At 45.4% G+C, this 22,878-nt stretch overlaps 1 protein-coding gene across 1 annotated transcript in view; it reads left to right on the forward strand.

Annotated features, from left to right (window-relative positions):
- The window catches only part of capn1a (calpain 1, (mu/I) large subunit a), a 52,140-nt gene that overhangs the window by 9,376 nt on the left and 19,886 nt on the right, over positions 1-22,878 (forward strand). Inside the window, exons 2-10 of the mRNA XM_038990974.1 lie at positions 2,979-3,072; positions 3,800-3,946; positions 5,502-5,571; positions 12,349-12,467; positions 18,026-18,159; positions 20,511-20,679; positions 21,018-21,101; positions 21,834-21,919; positions 22,158-22,232. Coding sequence (XP_038846902.1) covers positions 2,980-3,072; positions 3,800-3,946; positions 5,502-5,571; positions 12,349-12,467; positions 18,026-18,159; positions 20,511-20,679; positions 21,018-21,101; positions 21,834-21,919; positions 22,158-22,232 — 977 coding nt within the window. The 5' untranslated portion in view covers position 2,979. The remainder of the gene's footprint in view (positions 1-2,978; positions 3,073-3,799; positions 3,947-5,501; positions 5,572-12,348; positions 12,468-18,025; positions 18,160-20,510; positions 20,680-21,017; positions 21,102-21,833; positions 21,920-22,157; positions 22,233-22,878) is intronic.

Genomic DNA, 22,878 nt, shown 5'->3' on the forward strand with positions numbered 1-22,878 from the left:
TAACTCTACAATAATCAGGGTATTTACATAACTACCATATTCAGTGTGTTTACATAACTACCATATTCAGTGTGTTTACATAACTACCATATTCAGTGTGTTTACATAACTACCATATTCAGTGTGTTTACATAACTACCATAATCAGGGTATTTACATAACTACCATAATCAGGGTATTACATAACTCTACAATAATCAGGGTATTTACATAACTACCATATTCAGTGTGTTTACATAACTACCATATTCAGTGTGTTTACATAACTACCATATTCAGTGTGTTTACATAACTACCATATTCAGTGTGTTTACATAACTACCATAATCAGGGTATTTACATAACTACCATAATCAGGGTATTTACATAACTACCATAATCAGGGTATTTACATAACTACCATATTCAGTGTGTTTACATAACTACCATAATCAGGGTATTTACATAACTACCATAATCAGGGTATTTACATAACTACCATAATCAGGGTATTTACATAACTACCATAATCATGGTATTTACATAACTACCATAATCAGGGTATTTACATAACTACCATAATCAGGGTATTTACATAACTACCATAATCAGGGTATTTACATAACTACCATAATCAGGGTATTTACATAACTACCATAATCAGGGTATTTACATAACTACCATAATCAGGGTATTTACATAACTACCATAATCAGGGTATTTACATAACTACCATAATCAGGGTATTTACATAACTACCATAATCAGGGTATTTACATAACTAACATAATTATTTCCATCACTGTTAAATCTATTCCACATAAAGACCAATTACCAGAAACTCAATGAACTAAATTACACGAATTGATAATACTATAACGTTGAAAAATACACTCTTAACAACTAAAGAGGGAATAAATGGCCCCGGAGGTTCCTATGAAGTCTTCCAGTATGGACTACTAGGTAATAGACAGATTACTCAGTTTAATAGCTGAGTCATTACACACCAATGAATGAATAGTCAGTGTTCAGGCATGTGTTCAGCAGGAACTGTTATCGGTGAGCAGTGAGGACATCTTTCTGAAACCTCTCGGACTCCCTGCTGGTGGGAAAGATCAGCTGACAAATCTATAACACGTCGACAGACAGATCACAAGACCAGATGTTCATTGGTTGAAAAAAACCAGAACAGAATAGACAAACACAGATCACTAGTAAAATAGAAACACAGACAGACTGGAATCGATGGTTGCTGTGCTGCAGTCTTCGTGTCAGTGTGCCACTCTGCTGTTAGCTTAGCTTGCTGCTATTAATACCTTCTGCCCTGTGCCTGTCCCAGACGTGGGTTCAAACACTATTTAAAAAATATTTGAAATACTTTGACCGTTAGCTTTAGCCTGCCTAGAGGCCCAGGTGGGAGTAGGTTCAGTTGTACGACTATTTTGCAGACAGACAAGCTTAATCAAGCCCAGCTAATGTATTTTAAATGATATCGAATATAATTTGAACCCAGGTGTGGCCTGTGCATTGCTGCACCCACCCAGTCTCTTATTTATATCCTGTGCCCGTCAGGAGAGATCTCCTACTACAGCAGCAGACTATTGGTTGTCTTGTAAATGATTTGCCAATGCTGCACCCACCCAGGCCTCTGACTGTATGTACACTGAGCTCCAAATGTATAGGGGCATAGTGACACATTTTAGCATTGTATATCATAACCCCAAGACATGCTAACCTCTCACCATTACAATAACAGGGGAGGTTAGCCTTTTATATTATAGCCCCAAGACATGCTAACCTCTCACCATTACAATAACAGGGGAGGTTAGCCTTTTATATCATACCCCCAAGACATGCTAACCTCTCACCACTACAATAACAGGGGAGGTTAGCCTTTTATATCATACCCCCAAGACATGCTAACCTCTCACCACTACAATAACAGGGGATGTTAGCCTTTTATATCATACCCCCAAGACATGCTAACCTCTCACCATTACAGTAACAGGGGAGGTTAGCCTTTTATATCATACCCCCAAGACGTGCTAACCTCTCACCATTACCAATAACAGGGGAAGTTAGCCTTTTATATCATACCCCCAAGACATGCTAACCTCTCACCATTACAGTAACAGGGGAGGTTAGCCTTTTATATCATACCCCCAAGACGTGCTAACCTCTCACCATTACCAATAACAGGGGAGGTTAGCCTTTTATATCATACCCCCAAGACATGCTAACCTCTCACCATTACAATAACAGGGGAGGTTAGCCTTTTATATCATACCCCCAAGACATCCTAACCTCTCACCATTACAATAACAGGGGAGGTTAGCCTTTTATATCATATCCCCAAGACATGCTAACCTCTCATCATTACAATAACAGGGGAGGTTAGCCTTTTATATCATACCCCCAAGACATGCTAACCTCTCACCATTACAATAACAGGGGAGGTTAGCCTTTTATATCATATCCCCAAGACATGCTAACCTCTCATCATTACAATAACAGGGGAGGTTAGCCTTTTATATCATATCCCCAAGACATGCTAACCTCTCACCATTACAATAACAGGGGAGGTTAGCATTTTGGGGGGGGTGATATTTGTGTGTCTGTAACTTTCTGTCTCATCATTATTCACGATTCATTCAGGATTATCTGTAATAATGGTAGAATCCACATTAATGTAATCATTGCGTGCTAGGAATATGGGACCAAATACTAAACTTCTGTATACTTTTAATACAAATATAAGTGAATTTGTCCCAATACTTTTGTTCCCCTAAAATGGGAGGGACTATGTACAAAGAGTGCTGTAATTTCTAAACGGTTCACCCGATATGGATGAAAATACCCTCAAATTAAAGCGGACAGTCTGTACTTTTGTCATTGTATCATTTCAAATCCAAAGTGCTGGAGAACAGAGCCAAACCCCCCAAAAATGGGTCACTGTCCCAATACTTTTGGAGCTCACTGTATGTCCTGTCCTGTGTCAGAATGTCAGGGGGAATCTCTGCTAGCATAGCCACCAGCAGACTGCAAGCTGAGGGAATGGGCTCCAACGACCACGCCGTACCTTTCCTTAACCAGGTCAGTTTGTTTGTTTGTTTAATTGTTTTGTTTTGTAACTTTGTGTCCCAAATGGAGCCATATTCCCTTTATAGTGCACTGCGTTTGTCCAGGGCCCTATTCCCTATATAGTGCACTGCATTTGTCCAGGGCCCATAGGGAATAGGGTGCACTACGTTTGCCCAGGGCCCATAGGGAATAGGGTGCACTACATTTGTCCAGGGCCCATAGGGAATAGGGTGCACTACGTTTGTCCAGGGCCCATAGGGAATAGGGTGCACTACGTTTGTCCAGGGCACTATTCCCTATATAGTGCACTACATTTGTCCAGGGCCCATAGGGAATAGGGTGCACTACGTTTGTTCAGGGCCCATAGGGAATAGGGTGCACTACATTTGTTCAGGGCCCATAGGGAATAGGGTGCACTACATTTGTCCAGGGCCCATAGGGAATAGGGTGCACTACATTTGTTCAGGGCCCATAGGGAATAGGGTGCACTGCGTTTGTTCAGGGCCGATAGGGAATAGGGTGCACTACTTTTGTCCAGGGCCCTATTCCCTATATAGTGCACCACATTTGTCCGGGACCAATAGGGAATAGGGTGTCATTTGGAACACAGCCTTTTATGTTATTTACTTACCATCGAGGAAATACCTGTTTAATCATTCAGTATCTGTTTAATGCACATCTTGATTCTGTATTTATTGATGCACAGTGTGAGTTATGTTTATTCAATTCATTCAACCAGGACTATGAGGCTTTGAGGCAGGAGTGTCTGGAGACGGGGTGTCTGTTCCAGGACCCCTACTTCCTAGCCGAGCCTCCCTCTCTGGGCTTCAAGGAACTGGCCCCCTTCTCTGCCAAGACCAGGGATGTGGAATGGATGAGACCCACGGTGAGAGAGGGAAGGAGAGAGAGGGAAGGAGAGAGAGAGGGGGGGGAGAGGGAGAGAGAGAGAGAGCTAGAGAGAGAGGACAGCAACACAATTAAACCCAACCAAATCATGAGAAAACAAAATAATAATTACTTGACACATTGGAATTAATTAACAAAAAAAACAGAGCAAACTAGAATGCTATTTGTCCCTAAACAGAGAGTACACAGTGGCAGAATACCTGACCACTGTGACTGACCCAAACTTAAGGAAAGCTTTGACTATGTACAGACTCAGTGAGTACTGCCTTGCTATTGAGAAAGGCCGCCGTAGGCAGACCTGGCTCTCAAGAGAAGACAGGCTATGTGCTCACTGCCCACAAAATGAGGTGGAAACTGAGCTGCACTTCCTAACGTCCTGCCAAATGTATGACCATATTAGAGACACATATTTCCCTCAGATTACACAGAACCACAAATAATTAGAAAACAAACCCAATTTTGATAAACTCCCATATCTACTGGGTGCAATACCACAGTGTGCCATCACAGCAGCAAAATGTGTGACCTGTTGCCACAAGAAAAGGGCAACCAGTGAAGAACAAACACCATTATAAATACAACCAATATTTATGTTTATTTATTTTCCCTTTTTGAGAGAGAGAGAGAGGGGTGACCACATGTGCTAATTATCTATCTAGTGTACTCTGAACACCTGTGTCTAAGCTAACACGGTGGAGGAAGTGGGTGTAGTTGGTCGGCTGTCTGCTTCAGGAAGTTAATAAATTTTTATTTGAAAGATTCTTTCTCGCTAATATGAAAGATAAGTGGGCAAATCAGCATATGTTTCAAACTGTTTCACAACCGTTGACGATTAACGTTTCTAAACGTTAAAACACAGTATCAGGAATTGTAGTTCACACAGAGCCAACCGAAGCTAACCGCTGAAAACCCTACGGAGAAGAAGAGGTTTTCAGAGCAAAATTGACCCGTGATACATCACAGTTTGGATGCTGTCTACAACACGGCCTCTGTCACGCCCTGCACCTGTTACCATTCAAGCACAGGGCAGTCCACGTTCAAATCTAATTTAGGTTGATCCATGTAGTTGTAAAGACAGCTAGATAGTCTAGCCCACACGCTGCATGCCTGTCACACCCTACTCCTGCACTTGTTGTATGGCTGGCATGTGGGACCGACTGGCAGTATGGGACAAGTAGAGACAAGAAGAGGAGGGAACCTCTCAGTCCAATAAAGACCAATCAGTGCAGCTGTTGACCAGGTTTCCTCTGACCACTTCCTAGATTTGCCACTTGTTTACCTGAGTTACATATTATGTTCTAGAATTACTCAAGAGCCAGATATGCTCAGCTGTCCGAACAACTAGAAGCATCAGTGATAAAAATAGACAGAGTATAAATGTTGTATCTGTAATGTATTGTAAATGAAGTTGACACTCCCATAGGGAAAAGACAGCCCAAGAATGGCTGTTTGCTGAGCCGTCCCTCTCCCCAACAGTCTACTGTAAATGACTCTTACCATAGTCTAATGTAATCCTCCCCTTTCCTTCCCTCCAGGAGCTGACAGACGACCCTCAGTTCATCCTGGGAGGAGCTACCAGAACAGACATCTGCCAGGGAGCTCTAGGTGAGTTCTGATTGGCCAGGGAAAAGCTCTCGGTGAGTTCTGATTAGCCAGGGAGCTTAACGTGAGTTCTGATTGGCCAGGGCCTACCTCTGGGTGAGTTCTGATTGGCCACGGACTACCTCTGGGTGAGTTCTGATTGGCCAGGAACAAGTTCTCTGAGTTCTGATTGGCCAGGGAGCTCTACGTGAGTTCTGATTGGACAGAGACTACCTCTGGGGGAGTTCTGATTGGCCAGGAACAAGCTCTCTGAGTTCTGATTGGCCAGGGAACTCTACGTGAGTTCTGATTGGACAGAGACTTCCTCTGGGTGAGTTCTGATTGGCCAGGAACAAGCTCTCGGAGTTCTGATTGGCCAGGGAGGTGAGTTCTATTAATGACCCAGACTGTGGCTGTATAGGAGGTTACTAGCTACGTTAGTGAGGGAGTTCTATTAATGACCCAGACTGTGGCTGTATAGGAGGTTACTAGCTACGTTAGTGAGGGAGTTCTATTAATGACCCAGACTGTGGCTGTATAGGAGGTTACTAGCTACGTTAGTGAGGGAGTTCTATTAATGCCCCAGACTGTGGCTGTATAGGAGGTTACTAGCTACGTTAGTGAGGGAGTTCTATTAATGCCCCAGACTGTGGCTGTATAGGAGGTTACTAGCTACGTTAGTGAGGGAGTTCTATTAATGACCCAGACTGTGGCTGTATAGGAGGTTACTAGCTACGTTAGTGAGGGAGTTCTATTAATGACCCAGACTGTGGCTGTATAGGAGGTTACTAGCTACGTTAGTGAGGGAGTTCTATTAATGCCCCAGACTGTGGCTGTATAGGAGGTTACTAGCTACGTTAGTGAGGGAGTTCTATTAATGCCCCAGACTGTGGCTGTATAGAAGGTTAATAGCTACGTTAGTGAGGGAGTTCTATTAATGCCCCAGCATGCTTCAGGTGGAGCGGGTTGATCTCATTCCTTTTGGAACCCTCCCTCCTGGTCGTGAGCCAGGTGCCACGTTTTGACCTGGTGGCAAAGACGGATCCACTTAAATGTGACGTAGGTTTAGCACATGGAGTAGGATTCTGTGTTGAGTTCTGATTGGACAGGGAGCTCTACGTGAGTTCTGATTGGCCAGGGAGCTCTACGTGAATTCTGATTGGACAGGGAGCTCTACGTGAGTTCTGATTGGACAGGGACACAATAGGATTCTGTGTTTTCACATGCAAAAGGAATTTGCCTTCCCAATTACAATTCAAACATTTATTTTATGCAAAAGAGATGTATGTTTCTGAATGATGCACCATGTTGACAACATGGCCGAGCGGTACAGATTACTGTTCTATTTGAACAGGGCGCTCCTCCCTCCCGTCACAGTCCATAGCCCGGTCCACCTCGGGTCAGCTTCATCCCTCAATAGAATGGCCCTCCAGTAAAAGTCACCTGTCCCTGTCTGAAGATGGAAACTGTGTGAATGGCTAATAAATAAAGGACTGCCGGCGCTACAAAAGGTTGCTATGGGGTGTTTATGTTGCTATGGGGATGTTTATGTTGCTATGGGGTGTTTATGTTGCTATGGGGTGTTTATGTTGCTATGGGGTGTTTATCTTGCTATGGGGGTGTTTATGTTGCTATGGGGGTGTTTATGTTTCTATGGAAGTGTTTATGTTGCTATGGGGGTGTTTATGTTGCTATGGGGGTGTTTATGTTGCTATGGGGGTGTTTATGTTGCTATCGGGGTGTTTATGTTGCTATGGGGTGCTTGTCTAGCTAAATAGATACTACTAGAAGTTAGAGCTGGGCGATACGGACAAAAATCCATAAATCCGTAAATTGTCTGAGTTGATACAATAACAATAAATATAATTATACTTTATAACATTAATGTGTACCACAGGTTTTATTTTATTATCTTCTAAACTAATACTACTAGTTTGTCCGATTTAACAATCACCCATATTAGCACATGGATTTCATTTCAAACTTGAAATTTCTCCAGTATTAGGCTACTTACCATAATGAACCTTACTGTATCAGCAGAATGCCTGCGACAAGAGGTTGTTATGGTTTCAACTGTCCCGGCTCTACTTGAAGTAATAAGAGGGAAGGGGACATCTTTAAACACTTCTAGAGGAAAGGGGACATCTTTAAACACGTCTAGAGGGAAGGGGACATCTTTAAACACTTCTAGAGGAAAGGGGACATCTTTAAACACTTCTAGAGGAAAGGGGACATCTTTAAACACTTCTAGAGGGAAGGGGACATCTTTAAACACTTCTAGAGGAAAGGGGACATCTTTAAACACTTCTAGAGGAAAGGGGACATCTTTAAACACTTCTAGAGGGAAGGGGACATCTTTAAACACTTCTAGAGGAAAGGGGACATCTTTAAACACTTCTAGAGGAAAGGGGACATCTTTAAACACGTCTAGAGGAAAGGGGACATCTTTAAACACGTCTAGAGGAAAGGGGACATCTTTAAACACTTCTAGAGGAAAGGGGACATCTTTAAACACGTCTAGAGGAAAGGGGACATCTTTAAACACTTCTAGAGGGAAGGGGACATCTTTAAACACTTCTAGGGGGAAGGGGACATCTTTAAACACTTCTAGAGGAAAGGGGACATCTTTAAACACTTCTAGAGGGAAGGGGACATCTTTAAACACTTCTAGAGGGAAGGGGACATCTTTAAACACGTCTAGAGGAAAGGGGACATCTTTAAACACTTCTAGAGGAAAGGGGACATCTTTAAACACGTCTAGAGGGAAGGGGACATCTTTAAACACTTCTAGAGGAAAGGGGACATCTTTAAACACGTCTAGAGGGAAGGGGACATCTTTAAACACTTCTAGAGGAAAGGGGACATCTTTAAACACTTCTAGAGGAAAGGGGACATCTTTAAACACGTCTAGAGGAAAGGGGACATCTTTAAACACTTCTAGAGGAAAGGGGACATCTTTAAACACTTCTAGAGGGAAGGGGACATCTTTAAACACGTCTAACGTCTAATAGCCCACTAGCTGAAAGTCTCTTTGCTAAAACCCCAATAGCCTCGTCCTTGACTTGTACAAGATGGAAGGAGAACCAGAATCACATTTACATTTGGTTTGTTTTAATTGCAGACGCTCTTATCCAGAGTGACTTAGTCAGTGCATTCAACTTAAAGTAGCTAGGTAAGACAACCGCGTAATCTTGCCGTCTTCTCTTTCCTCCCCCGTTTTTTACACTGATGCTACTCGCTGTTTATTATCTATGCATAGTCACTTTACAAATTACCTCGACTAACCTGTACCCCCGCACATTGACTCGGTAATGGTACTCCCTGTATATAGTCTCGCTATTGTTAGTTTATTGTGTTACTTTTTGATTGATTTACTTTTTTAAACTTTAGTTTACCTTAGCCGTCTTCTCCCCCTCTCCTCTCAGTGATAGTGCCTTCTTCTCCCCCTATCACTGAGAGGAGAGGAGAGGGTGATAGTGACGTGACGTCTTCTCCCCCTCTTCTCTCAGTGATAGTGCCGTCTTCTCCCACTCTCCCATCAGTAATAGTGCCGTCTTCTCCCCCTCTCCTATCAGTGATAGTGCCGTCTTCTCCTCCTCTCAGTAATAGTGCCGTCTTCTCCCCCTCTCCTATCAGTGATAGTGCCGTCTTCTCCCCCTCTCCTATCAGTGATAGTGCCGTCTTCTCCTCCTATCAGTGATAGTGCCGTCTTCTCCTCCTCTCAGTGATAGTGCCGTCTTCTCCCCCTCTCCTATCAGTGATAGTGCCGTCTTCTCCCCCTCTCCTCTCAGTAATAGTGCCGTCTTCTCCCCCTCTCCTATCAGTAATAGTGCCGTCTTCTCCCCCTCTCCTATCAGTGATAGTGCCGTCTTCTCCTCCTCTCAGTGATAGTGCCGTCTTCTCCCCCTCTCCTATCAGTGATAGTGCCGTCTTCTCCCCCTCTCCTCTCAGTAATAGTGCTGTCTTCTCCCCCTCTCCTATCAGTAATAGTGCCGTCTTCTCCCCCTCTCCTATCAGTGATAGTGCCGTCTTCTCCTCCTCTCAGTGATAGTGCCGTCTTCTCCTCCTCTCAGTGATAGTGCCGTCTTCTTCCCCTCTCCTCTCAGTGATAGTGCCATCTTCATCCCCTCTCCTCTCAGTGATAGTGCTGTCTTCTCCCCCTACCAGTGATAGTGCCGTCTTCTCCCCCTCTCCTCTCAGTGATAGTGCCGTCTTCTCCCCCTCTCCTCTCAGTGATAGTGCCGTCTTCTCCCCCTCTCCTCTCAGTGATAGTGCCGTCTTCTCCCCCTCTCCTCTCAGTGATAGTGCCGTCTTCTCCTCCTCTCAGTGATAGTGCCGTCTTCTCCTCCTCTCAGTGATAGTGCCGTCTTCTCCCCCTCTCCTCTCAGTGATAGTGCCGTCTTCCCCCCCTCTCCTCTCAGTGATAGTGCTGTTTTCTCCCCCTCTCCTCTCAGTGATAGTGCCTTCTCCCCCTCTCCTCTCAGTGATAGTGCCTTCTTCTCCCCCTCTCCTCTCAGTGATAGTGCCTTCTTCTCCCCCTCTCCTCTCAGTGATAGTGACGTCTTCTCCCCCTCTCCTCTCAGTGATAGTGCCGTCTTCTCCTCCTCTCAGTGATATTGCCGTCTTCTCCCCCTCTCCTATCAGTGATAGTGCCTTCTTCTCCCCCTCTCCTCTCAGTGATAGTGACGTCTTCTCCCCCTCTCCTCACAGTGATAGTGCCGTCTTCTCCTCCTCTCAGTGATATTGCCGTCTTCTCCCCCTCTCCTCTCAGTGATAGTGACGTCTTCTCCCCCTCTCCTATCAGTGATAGTGCCTTCTTCTCCCCCTCTCCTCTCAGTGATAGTGCCGTCTTCTCCTCTCAGTGATATTGCCGTCTTCTCCCCCTCTCCTCTCAGTGATAGTGCCGTCTTCTCCTCCTCTCAGTGATAGTGCCGTCTTCTCCTCCTCTCAGTGATAGTGCCGTCTTCTCCTCCTCTCAGTGATAGTGCCGTCTTCTCCCCCTCTCCTATCAGTGATAGTGCCGTCTTCTCCTCCTCTCAGTGATATTGCCGTCTTCTCCCCCTCTTCTATCAGTGATAGTGCCTTCTTCTCCCCCTCTCCTCTCAGTGATAGTGCCTTCTTCTCCCCCTCTCCTCTCAGTGATAGTGCCTTCTTCTCCCCCTCTCCTCTCAGTGATAGTGCCGTCTTCTCCTCCTCTCAGTGATCGTGCCGTCTTCTCCCCCTCTCCTATCAGTGATAGTGCCTTCTTCTCCCCCTCTCCTCTCAGTGATAGTGCCTTCTTCTCCCCCTCTCCTCTCAGTGATAGTGCCGTCTTCTCCTCCTCTGTGATATTGCCGTCTTCTCCCCCTCTCCTATCAGTGATAGTGCCTTCTTCTCCCCCTCTCCTCTGTGATAGTGCCTTCTTCTCCCCCTCTCCTCTCAGTGATAGTGCCGTCTTCTCCTCCTCTCAGTGATATTGCCGTCTTCTCCCCCTCTCCTATCAGTGATAGTGCCTTCTTCTCCCCCTCTCCTCTCAGTGATAGTGCCGTCTTCTCCCCCTCTCCTCTCAGTGATAGTGCCGTCTTCTCCCTCTCTCCTATCAGTGATAGTGCCGTCTTCTCCTCCTATCAGTGATAGTGCCGTCTTCTCCCCCTCTCCTATCAGTGATAGTGCCGTCTTCTCCCCCTCTCCTATCAGTGATAGTGCCGTCTTCTCCCCCTCTCCTCTCAGTGATAGTGCCGTCTTCTCCCCCTCTCCTCTCAGTGATAGTGCCGTCTTCTCCCCCTCTCCTATCAGTGATAGTGCCGTCTTCTCCCCCTCTCCTATCAGTGATAGTGCCGTCTTCTCCTCCTCTCAGTGATAGTGCCGTCTTCTCCCCCTCTCCTATCAGTGATAGTGCCGTCTTCTCCCCCTCTCCTATCAGTGATAGTGCCGTCTTCTCCCCCTCTCCTCTCAGTGATAGTGCCGTCTTCTCCTCCTCTCAGTGATAGTGCCGTCTTCTCCCCCTCTCCTATCAGTGATAGTGCCGTCTTCTCCCCCTCTCCTATCAGTGATAGTGCCGTCTTCTCCTCCTCTCAGTGATAGTGCCGTCTTCTCCCCCTCTCCTATCAGTGATAGTGCCGTCTTCTCCCCCTCTCCTATCAGTGATAGTGCCGTCTTCTCCCCCTCTCCTATCAGTGATAGTGCCACACACCACAGCCATATAATATCTCATCCAGATCTTTGCCTTGCTTCCATCCATATTTACAACATGCTTTTACAAGACCTCAGTCACCACTGTGAGGCCTGTCTAATTTGCCTCCATTAAAGTAAAGTGCTGTACTGTGGTAGCTGTCCAAAGAAATCAAACGCCAAAAAATGTACCACGTTCACATGTTCAAGTGAATGTGGAAAATGCTCTTCCATAGAACGGAGTTGGACTATGGGGCAGGACAGTAGGTAATAGTAGGTAGTAACGGTAGTACTTGGTTGTTAGTGCAGCTTTCTTCCTAGAGGGACTAACGCCATACTAATGCCCTGGACCAGAGCTGGGTGGGCCCTGGACCAGAGCTGGGTGGGCCCTGGACCAGAGCTGGGTGGGCCCTGGACCAGAGCTGGATGGGCCTTGGCTGACAACCATACACAAGCACACCCTGGTACACACTCCACCTGCTGGACATTCTAGTTAAATGATTGCAACAATCTCTCTCTCTGTCTATCTGTCTTATCCTCCCTCCCTCCCCCTCTTTCTGTCCCTCCCTCTCTCTCACTCTCCTCTCTTTCTCCCCTCTCTCTCACTCCCCTCTCTTTCTCCCCTCTCTCTCTCCCTCCTCCCTCCATCAGGTGATTGCTGGCTCCTAGCAGCCATAGCCTCTCTAACCCTCAATGAGAGGCTGCTCCACCGAGTGGTCCCACATGGTCAGTCCTTCCAAGAGGGCTATGCTGGGATCTTCCACTTTCAGGTATGACTACGCACGCACACACGTGATGGCGCCAATGGGTAGGGCTGCCGTCTTATCGGCCCTCAACCAATCATGCTATTTTGTTTGTTTTTTCGTGTTGTTCGTAACTTGTTTTGTACACAATGTTGCTGCTACCGTCTCCTATGACCGAAAATAACTTCTTAACATCAGAACTGGGATTGCTCACCTCAAACTGGATGAAGAGTTTTTCTTCAATGAGTCGGACATCGAGGGATATACTGTTGACACCCGACCAGGCCCCGATCCCCGTGATTCGCTAAAGAAGGAAACTGAGATTTCGAGGCAAAAGATCAGGGTGTCTTGTGAGGACCAGGCGAATCTGCCCTTGCCTTCCGTTCTGCTAGCTAACGTTCAATCACTGGAAAATAAATGGGATGGACTGAAAGCACGTATATCCTACCAACGGGACATTAAAAACTGTAATATTTTATGCTTCACCGAGTCGACGACGACATTAAGAACATAGAGCTGGCGGGTTATACACTATCGGCATGACAGATCAGCAGCTTCTGGTAAGACGCGGGGGCCTAGGCTTTTATGTAAACAACAGCTGGTGCACGATATCTAAGGAAGTCTCAAAGTTTTGCTCGCCTGAGGTAGAGTATCTTCTGATAAGCTGTAGACCACAGTATTTACCCAGAGAGTTTTCATCTGTATTTTTCGGAGCTGTCTACATACCAGCACAGAGCGAGGTTGGAACTTTTATCCCCTTTTTCAGGACCCTGTCTTTCAAAGATAATTCATGAAAAATCCAAATAACTTCACAGATCCTCATTGTAAAGGGTTTAAACACTGTTTCCCATGCGTGTTCAATGAACCATAAACAATTAATGAACATGCACCTGTGGAACGGTCGTTAAGACCCTAACAGCTTACAGACGGTAGGCAATAATGGTGACAGTTATGAAAACTTAAGACACTAAAGAGGCCTTTCTACTGACTCTGAAAAACACCAAAAGAAAGATGCCCAGGGTCCCTGCTCATCTGCGTGAACGTGCCTTAGGCATGCTGCAAGGAGGCATGGGGACTGCAGATGTAACCAGGGCAATAAGTTGCAATGTCTGTACTGTGAGATGCCTAAGACAGCACTACAGGGAGACAGGACGGACAGCTGATCATCCTCGCAGTGGCAGACCACGTGTAACAACTCCTGCACAGGATCGGTACATCCGAACATCACACCTGTAGGACAGGTACAGGATGGCAACAACAACTGCCTGAGTTACAACAGGAATGCACAATCCCTCCATCAGTGCTCAGACTGTCTGCAATAGGCTGAGAGAGGCTGGACTGAGGGCTGTAGGCCTGTTGTAAGGCAGGTCCTCACCAGACATCACCGGCAACAACGTTGCATATGGGCACAAACCCACCGTCGCTGGACCAGACAGGACTGGCAAAAAGTGCTCTTCTGTGACAAGTCGTGGTTTTGTCTCACCGGGGGTGATGGTCGGATTCGCGTTTATCGTCGAAGGAATGAGCGTTACACTGAGGCCTGTACTCTGGAGCGGGATCGATTTGGAGGTGGAGGGTCCGTCATGGTCTGGGGCGGTGTGTCACAGCATCATCGGACTGAGCTTGTTGTCATTGCAGGCAATCTCAATGCTGTGCGTTACAGGGAAGACATCTTCCTCCCTCATGTGGTACCCTTCCTGCAGGCTCATTCTGACATGACTCTCCAGCATGACAATGCCACCAGCCATACTGCTCGTTCTGTGCGTGATTTCCTGCAAGACAGGAATGTCAGTGTTCTGCCATGGCCAGCGAAGAGCCCGGATCTCAATCCCATTGAGCACGTCTGGGACCTGTTGGATCGGAGGGTGAGAACTAGGGCCATCCCCCCCAGAAATGTCCAGGAACTTACAGGTGCCTTGATGGAAGAGTGGGGTAACATCTCACAGCAAGAACTGGCAAATCTGGTGCAGTCCATGAGGAGGAGATACACTGCAGTACTTAATGCAGCTGGTGGCCACACCAGATACTGACTGTTACTTTTGATTTTGACCCCCTCTTTGTTCAGTGACACATAATTAAATTTCTATTAGTCACATGTCTGTGGAACTTGTTCAGTTTATGTCTCAGTTGTTGAATCTTGTTATGTTCATACACATTTTTTCAAATGTTCAGTTTGCTGAAAATAAATGCAGTTGACAGTGAGAAGATGTTTCTTTTTTTGTTGAGTTTAAAACTGCACTAAATGAGCTGTATTCCGCCATAAGCAAACAGGAAAATGCTCATCCAGGGGCGGCGTTCCTAGTGGCCGGTGACAGTAATGCAGGTCAACTTTAATCAGTTTTACCGAATTTCTATCAATATGTTAAATGCGCAACCAGAGGAAAACCACCTTTACTAAACACACAGAGACGCGTACAAAACTCTCCCTCGCCCTCCATTTGGCAAATCTGACCATAACTCTATCCTCCTGATTCCTGCTTACAAGCAAAAATTAAAGCAGAAAGCACCAGTGACTCGGTCTATAAAAAAAGTGGTCAGATGAAGCAGATGCTAAACTACAGGACTGTTTTGCTAGCACAGACCAGTGATGCCAACCTAGCAATTTTGTTGCTAGATTTAGCAACTTTACCCTGGCAACTTTTTTTTTCAAACAGCACCTAGCAACAAATTTATCTACTTTTAAAAATGTATTTGGAACTTTTAGCAACTTTTGAAAAGTGACTCAAACTCTATAATGCATTTTCCCTCTAAATGACACAAAAACTCTGTCACACACTCAGTCACAACACACGTGCCTGGCTGCAAAAGTGCATTGTGAGTGACGTCAGCAGCAGGCGCTCAGCTCGTGCACAGGCAGCAGCAGGCCAGCAGCAATTTCAGCAAATTGCAAATCATTGTTGGCAGCAGTAGTACGGGTTCGACGAGCCAAACCCAATGAATATAGTTGGTCACGAATGTTTGATCTTGAACAGAACTTACAACATCAATCAACATGTCTCAATCAAAATTGTACAGCCAGAAGTTCTGAAAAGAGTGGGAGTATGTACCTGAACAAATGTCAAATCATATTTTTTGCCGAGATGGTCAGTCAATTTAAGTAATGTTATTGTGTATTCTACGTAATGACGCAGTTTTACGTTATCAAGCCATCACAACATCATTTAGCAACTTTTAGCAACAAATCAACCTGCCTCTAGTAACTTACCCTGAAAATTAGTTGGCAACACTGGCACAGACTGGAATATGTTCCGGGATTCTTCCAATGGCATTGAGGAGTACACCACATCAGTCACTGGCTTTATCAATAAGTGCATCGAGGACGTCGACCCCACAGTGACTGTACGTACATACCCCAACCAGAAACCATGGATTATAGGCAACATTCGCACTGAGCTAAAGGGTAGACAAAAGGAACACCTATGTGAGAATGCTATTCATTGACTACAGCTCAGCGTTCAACACCATAGTGCCCTGAAAGCTCATCACCAAGCTAAGAACCTTGGGACTAAACACCTCCCTCTGCAACTGGTTCCTGGACTTCCTGACGGCCCCCACCCCCCCCCCCCCAGGTGGTAAGGGTAGGTAACAACACATCAGCCACGCTGATCCTCAACACGGGGGCCCCTCAGGGCTGCATGCTCAGTCCCTTCCTATACTCCCTGTTCACTCATGACTGCACAGCCAGGCACAACTCCAACACCATCATTAAGTTTGCTGATGACACAACAGTGGTAGGCCTGATAACGACAATGCTGAGACAGCCTATAGGGAGGAGGTCAGAGACCTGACCATGTGGTGCAAGGACAACAACCTTTCCCTCAACGTGATCAAGACAAAGGAGATGATTGTGGACTACAGGAAAAAGAGGACCGAGCACAACCCCATTCTCATCGACAGGGCTGTAATGGAGCAGGTTGAGAACTTCAAGTTCCTTGGTGTTCACATCACCAACAAACTAACATGGTCCAAGCACACCAAGACAGTCGTGAAGAGGGCACGACAAAACCTTTTCCCCCTCAGGAGACTGAGAAGATTTGGCATGGATCCTCAGATCCTCCATTCTTTTACAGCTGCACCATCGAGAGCATCCTGATGGGTTGGATCATTGCCTGGTATGGCAACTGCTCGGCCTCTGACCGCAAGGCACTACAGAGCGTAGTGCGTACGGCCCAGTACATCACCGGGGCCAAGCTTCCTGCCATCCAGGACCTCTATACCAGGCGGTGTCAGAGGAAGGCCCTAAAAATTGTCAAAGACTCCAGCCATCCTAGACATAGACTGTTCTATCTGCTAACGCACGGCAAGCGGTACCTGAGCGCCAAGTCTAGGTCCAAGAGGCTTCTAAACAGCTTCTACCCGCCAAGCCATAAGACTCCTTAATAGCTAATCAAATGGCTACCCCGACTCTGTACCGGTACCCCCTGTATATAGCCCCGCTATTGTTATTTACTGCTGCTCTTTAGTTATTTGTTTTTCTTACCTCTTACTTTTTAAAACTTTTTTTTTTTGGTATTTTGTTAAAACTGCATCGTTGGTTAAGGGCTTGTAAGTAAGCATTTCGCTGTAAGGCTGTTGTGTTTGGCGCATGTGACAAATAAAAAGTTATTTAATGCACGCACACACACAGTCTTGTACAGCTAACCTTGTGGCGACACACAATTCAGTCCCATTCAAAATCATATTTTCCCCTAAACCTAAACCTTAATCCTAATCCTAACCCTAGCTCCTAACCCTAACCCTAGCTCCTAACCCTAGCTCCTAACCCTAGCTCCTAACCCTAGCTCCTAACCCTAGCTCCTAACCCTAGCTCCTAACCCTAGCTCCTAACCCTAGCTCCTAACCCTAAAACTAACCCTAGCTCCTAACCCTAAAATAGCCTATTCTTCCTGTCAGTTTACATGTAAACAACACATACATCCAGGGTTAAAGCATCCTCAGGGCAGGGGTGTCCCAAAAGTCAATATACTTTAAAATGACTAAAACCAAATTGAAACAGTGTAGAAATTATAATGGAGCTACATTCATACAGTTTATTGACTGTCCAGCTCGCTAATAATCACTTGGCAGTCAGGAAGCATCGAATATTCCAAAAACAATGGATGGAGGACTATTTTCCAGCAAATTTTGACGGCAAGGAAATATAAGGACCTCGTTGAGGATTGAATCTGCCCCCCGGGGCAAAATGAGTTTGACACCCCCCCCCGGGGCAAAATGAGTTTGACACCACCTGCTTTAGGGCAATTCCATTATATTAAATTCACCAACTTTTATTCATTCCACTACTGTGGCTTGTGTTAGACTAAGGGTCTGTCTCAATCCACAAGAATACTGCCTTTTTTGAGCATTTCTCAGATATATCATTTAGCAGACTCTTTTATCCAAGCCACTATCCTGACATTGCAAGAGCCATGCTTTACACAGACTGAGATACAGAGGACCTTGAAGGCAGGAAGTTAAGATCACCATTTCTTTTTTTATAAATTGAGACACACTGTAGTTTTCAGGAGAAAACGAACTGTGGTCAGTGTTTTGATACCCAGATGAAGTTGGTTTATGCCCTAAAGCTTGATTGTGGTCCTCTTCAGTTCTGGCAGTTTGGTGAGTGGGTGGACGTGGTGATTGACGACCGGCTGCCAACGAAGGATGGAGAGATCATGTTCGTTCACTCAGCCGAGGGCAATGAGTTCTGGAGCGCCCTGCTGGAGAAGGCCTACGCCAAGTATGTCAACGAGGGCCTGGTCTGTGTCTCAAATGGCACCTTATTCCGTATTTAGTGCACTACTTTTAATCAGGGCCTATGTGTGTGTTGATCATATGAACACTCTCTCTGCCATATAGACTTCATCATGTATACATCTACAGTGAGCTCCACAAGTATTGGGACAGTGACCGATTTTTTGTTGTTGTTTTGGCTCTGTACTGACATCATACAATGACTATGAGGTTACAGTGCAGACGGTCAGCTTTAATTTGAGGGTATTTTCATCCATATCGGGTGAACCGTTTAGAAATTACAGCACTCTTTATACATCGCCCCCTCCATTTTAGAGGACCAAAAGTATTGGGACAAAATATGTGTATGAAAGTATACTGAACAAAAATATAAACGCAACATGTAAAGTGTTGGTCCCATGATTGCATGAGCTGAAATAAAAGATTCCAGAAATTTTCCAAATGCACAAAAAGCTTATTTCTCTCAAACGTTGTGCACAAATTTCTTTACATCCCTGTTAGTGAGCATGTCTCCTTTACCAAGATAATCCATCCACCTGACAGGTGTTGTATATCAAGAAGCTGATTAAACAGCATGATCATTACACAGGTGCACCTTGTGCTGGGGACAATAAAAGGCCACTCTAAAATTGGCAGTTTTGTCACATAACACAATGCCACAGATGCCACAAGTTTTGAGGGAGCGTGCAATTGGCATTCTGACTGCAGGAAGGTCCACCAGAGCTGTTGCCAGAGAATTTAATCGTAATTTCTCTACCATAAACCGCCTCCAAAGTCGTTTTAGAGAATTTGGTGGTACGTCCAACCAGCCTCACAATCGCAGACCACGTGTAACCACACCACACCAGGCCAGGACCTCCACATCTGGCTTCTTCACCTGCTGGATAGTCTGAGTCCAGCCACCCGGACAGCTGATAAAATTGAGGTGTATTTCCGTCTGTAATAAAGCCCTGTAATAAAGCCCTTTTGTGGGGAAAAACGCATTTTGATTGGCTGGGCCTGGCTCCCAAGTGGGTGGGCCAGTATCCCAAGTGGGTGGACCTATGCCCTCCCAGGCCCACCCATGGCTCCGCCCCTGCCCAGTCATGTGAAATCCATAGATTAGGGCCTAATTTATTTATTTCAATTGACTGATTTCCTTATATGAACTGTAACTGAGTAACATCATTGAAATTGTTGCATGTTGTGTTTATATTTTTGTTCAGTATAGTAAAAAGTTTAGTATCTGGTCCCATATTCCTAGCACACAATGATTACTTCAAGTTTGTAACTCTACAAAGTTGTTGGATGTATTTGCTGTTTGTTTTGGTTTTGTTTCAGACTATTTTGTGGCCAATAGAAATTAATGGTAAATAATGTATTGTGTCATTTTGGAGTCACTTTTATCGTAAATAAGAATAGAATATGTTTCTAAACACCTCTACATTAATGTTGATTCTACCATGATTACGGATAATCCTGAATAAATCGTGAATAATGATGAGTGAGAAAGTTACAGGCGCACAAATATCATACCCCCAAGACATGCTAACCTCTCACCATTACAATAACAGGGATGTTAGCCTTTTATATCATAACCCCCAAGACATGCTAACCTCTCACCATTACAATACCAGGAGAGGTTAGCATTTTATATCATAACCCCCAAGACATGCTAACCTCTCACCATTACAATAACAGGGGAGGTTAGCATTTTGGGGGGGGGTTATATTTGTGTGTCTGTAACTTTCTGACTCATCATTCACAATTCATTCAGAATTATCTGTACTAATGGTAGAATCAACATTAATGTAATCATTGGGTGCTAGGAATATGGGACCAAATACTACACCTTTGACTACTTGTATACACATACAGTATGAGTACATTTGTCCCAATACTTTTGGACTATGTACAAAAAGTGCTGTAATTTCTAAACGGTTCACCCGATATGGATGAAAATACCTTCAAATTAAAGCTGACAGTCTGAACTTTAACCTCAATATCCATTGTATCATTTCAAATCGAAATAACTGGAGTACAGAGCCAAAACATCAACAAATAGGTCACTCTCCCAATACTTTTGGAGCTCACTGAATATGACGTGTGTATATGCCTGCATTTATATGTTTATATATCCCTGCATTTATGTGTTTCTACTGTCATTGAATGGTTCCTATGAGGCTCTGTCTGGGGGCAGCATCAGAGGTGAATGGTTCCTATGAGGCTCTGTCTGGGGGCAGCATCAGAGGTGAATGGTTCCTATGAGGCTCTGTCTGGGGGCAGCATCAGAGGATTTATTGTCGATGATAATGACCTGATGAATGTGTATCCCTGTATCTCCCCTGTCACTGTCAGGTTGAATGGTTCCTATGAGGCTCTGTCTGGAGGCAGCACTACAGAAGGCTTTGAGGACTTCACCGGCGGTGTGTCTGAGATGTACGAGCTCCGTAAGGCTCCACGGGACCTGTACAGGATCATCAGCAAAGCCCTGGACAGAGGCTCCTTGCTGGGCTGCTCCATCGACGTGAGTCCCCTGCTCCTCTGATCCTGTCAAAAACACCAGGGTCTCATTCATTAGGGCACATCAATTTAAAATGGTTTTCAACAGAAAACTATTTCAAGCAGTTGTTATTGGACAACTCAAGGTAGTCCCTCCCTATATCTGTCCGTTTTCTTCCGTTTTGGTGCCTTATCAATACGGCACTGGGGATAGTTTGATGTATCTACTTCATGAAGAACATTATCATAAACTTTATAATTTATAACATTAACATTGTAGTCAATACATCCTTTATATCAAATCATGCTGATTCAGATGCATCATGGGTCTTGTATTCCTCTGACTCTATTTTGTGACTACAGATCACCAGTGCCTTTGACATGGAGTCTGTGACGTTCAAGAAGCTGGTGAAAGGTCATGCTTACTCAGTCACCGGCCTAAAGAAGGTAGGTTAAGCCTCCGTAAATAGAATAAACTAGGAAGCCTGGTTTCACCTGGGTCTGAGTCCAGTGTATCTGGGTCTTTCAGACCCTGCTTTGGAACCCCCGTCTCCTAGGAAGCCTGGTTTCACCTGGGTCTGAGTCCAGTGTATCTGGGTCTTTCAGACCCTGCTTTGGAACCCCCGTCTCCTAGGAAGCCTGGTTTCACCTGGGTCTGAGTCCAGTGTATCTGGGTCTTTCAGACCCTGCTTTGGAACCCCCGTCTCCTAGGAATCCTGGTTTCACCTGGGTCTGAGTCCAGTGTATCTGGGTCTTCCAGACCCTGCTTTGGAACCCCCGTCTCCTAGGAATCCTGGTTTCACCTGGGTCTGAGTCCAGTGTATCTGGGTCTTTCAGACCCTGCTTTGGAACCCCCGTCTCCTAGGAAGCCTGGTTTCACCTGGGTCTGAGTCCAGTGTATCTGGGTCTTTCAGACCCTGCTTTGGAACCCCCGTCTCCTAGGAAGCCTGGTTTCACCTGGGTCTGAGTCCAGTGTATCTGGGTCTTTCAGACCCTGCTTTGGAACCCCCGTCTCCTAGGAAGCCTGGTTTCACCTGGGTCTGAGTCCAGTGTATCTGGGTCTTGCAGACCCTGCTTTGGAACCCCGGTCTCCCTGGTCTCTGTCTTTTAATGTTAGTGTTTCTATGTAGACTGGGTTTTATCGTTGTACTGCATATGTGTGATTATGTCCTGCTCCAGGTGGACTACCAGAGTCAGGTGGAGAGGCTGATCAGGGTGAGGAACCCCTGGGGACAGGTGGAGTGGACTGGCGCCTGGAGTGACAAGTGAGCATAACAGAACAACTACTCGGTCCACATTCACAACCAACATATTTACACCCTAACCTAGAACTAAACCCCCAGTTTCACCACAAACCTCAACTGTTGCTTACACATTCATAACGTTTCCGTCGTAGGTTGTAGTAGATTCTGTTTCTCAGTGTACTGTCGGTCTCCCTATGTGTAGTCGATTGATTGTTTCATTGATCGATTGCTCTGTTCTTGTCTCCCTGGCTGTGTCCAGTTCTCCTGAGTGGGATGAGTTGGACCCATCTGAGAGAGAGGACCTGCATCTAAAGATGGAGGATGGCGAGTTCTGGTAGGATGACGAGCATGATTACATGCTGAGTTCTGGTAGGATGAACAGCATGATTACATGCTGAGTTCTGGTAGGATGAACAGCAGGATTACATGCTGAGTTCTGGTAGGATGAACAGCAGGATTACATGCTGAGTTCTGGTAGGATGAACAGCATGATTACATGCTGAGTTCTGGTAGGATGAACAGCATGATTACATGCTGAGTTCTGGTAGGATGAACAGCATGATTACATGCTGAGTTCTGGTAGGATGAACAGCATGATTACATGCTGAGTTCTGGTAGGATGAACAGCATGATTACATGCTGAGTTCTGGTAGGATGAACAGCAGGATTACATGCTGAGTTCTGGTAGGATGAACAGCATGATTACATGCTGAGTTCTGGTAGGATGAACAGCATGATTACATGCTGAGTTCTGGTAGGATGAACAGCATGATTACATGCTGAGTTCTGGTAGGATGAACAGCATGATTACATGCTGCCCTCTGGTAGGATGAACAGCATGATTACATGCTGCCCTCTGGTAGGATGAACAGCATGATTACATGCTGCCCTCTGGTAGGATGAACAGCATGATTACATGCTGCCCTCTGATAGGATGAACAGCAGGATTACATGCTGAGTTCTGGTAGGATGAACAGCAT

This window comes from Salvelinus namaycush, chromosome 4, assembly GCF_016432855.1.
Source record: "Salvelinus namaycush isolate Seneca chromosome 4, SaNama_1.0, whole genome shotgun sequence".
NCBI classification, from domain to species: Eukaryota; Metazoa; Chordata; class Actinopteri; order Salmoniformes; family Salmonidae; genus Salvelinus; species Salvelinus namaycush.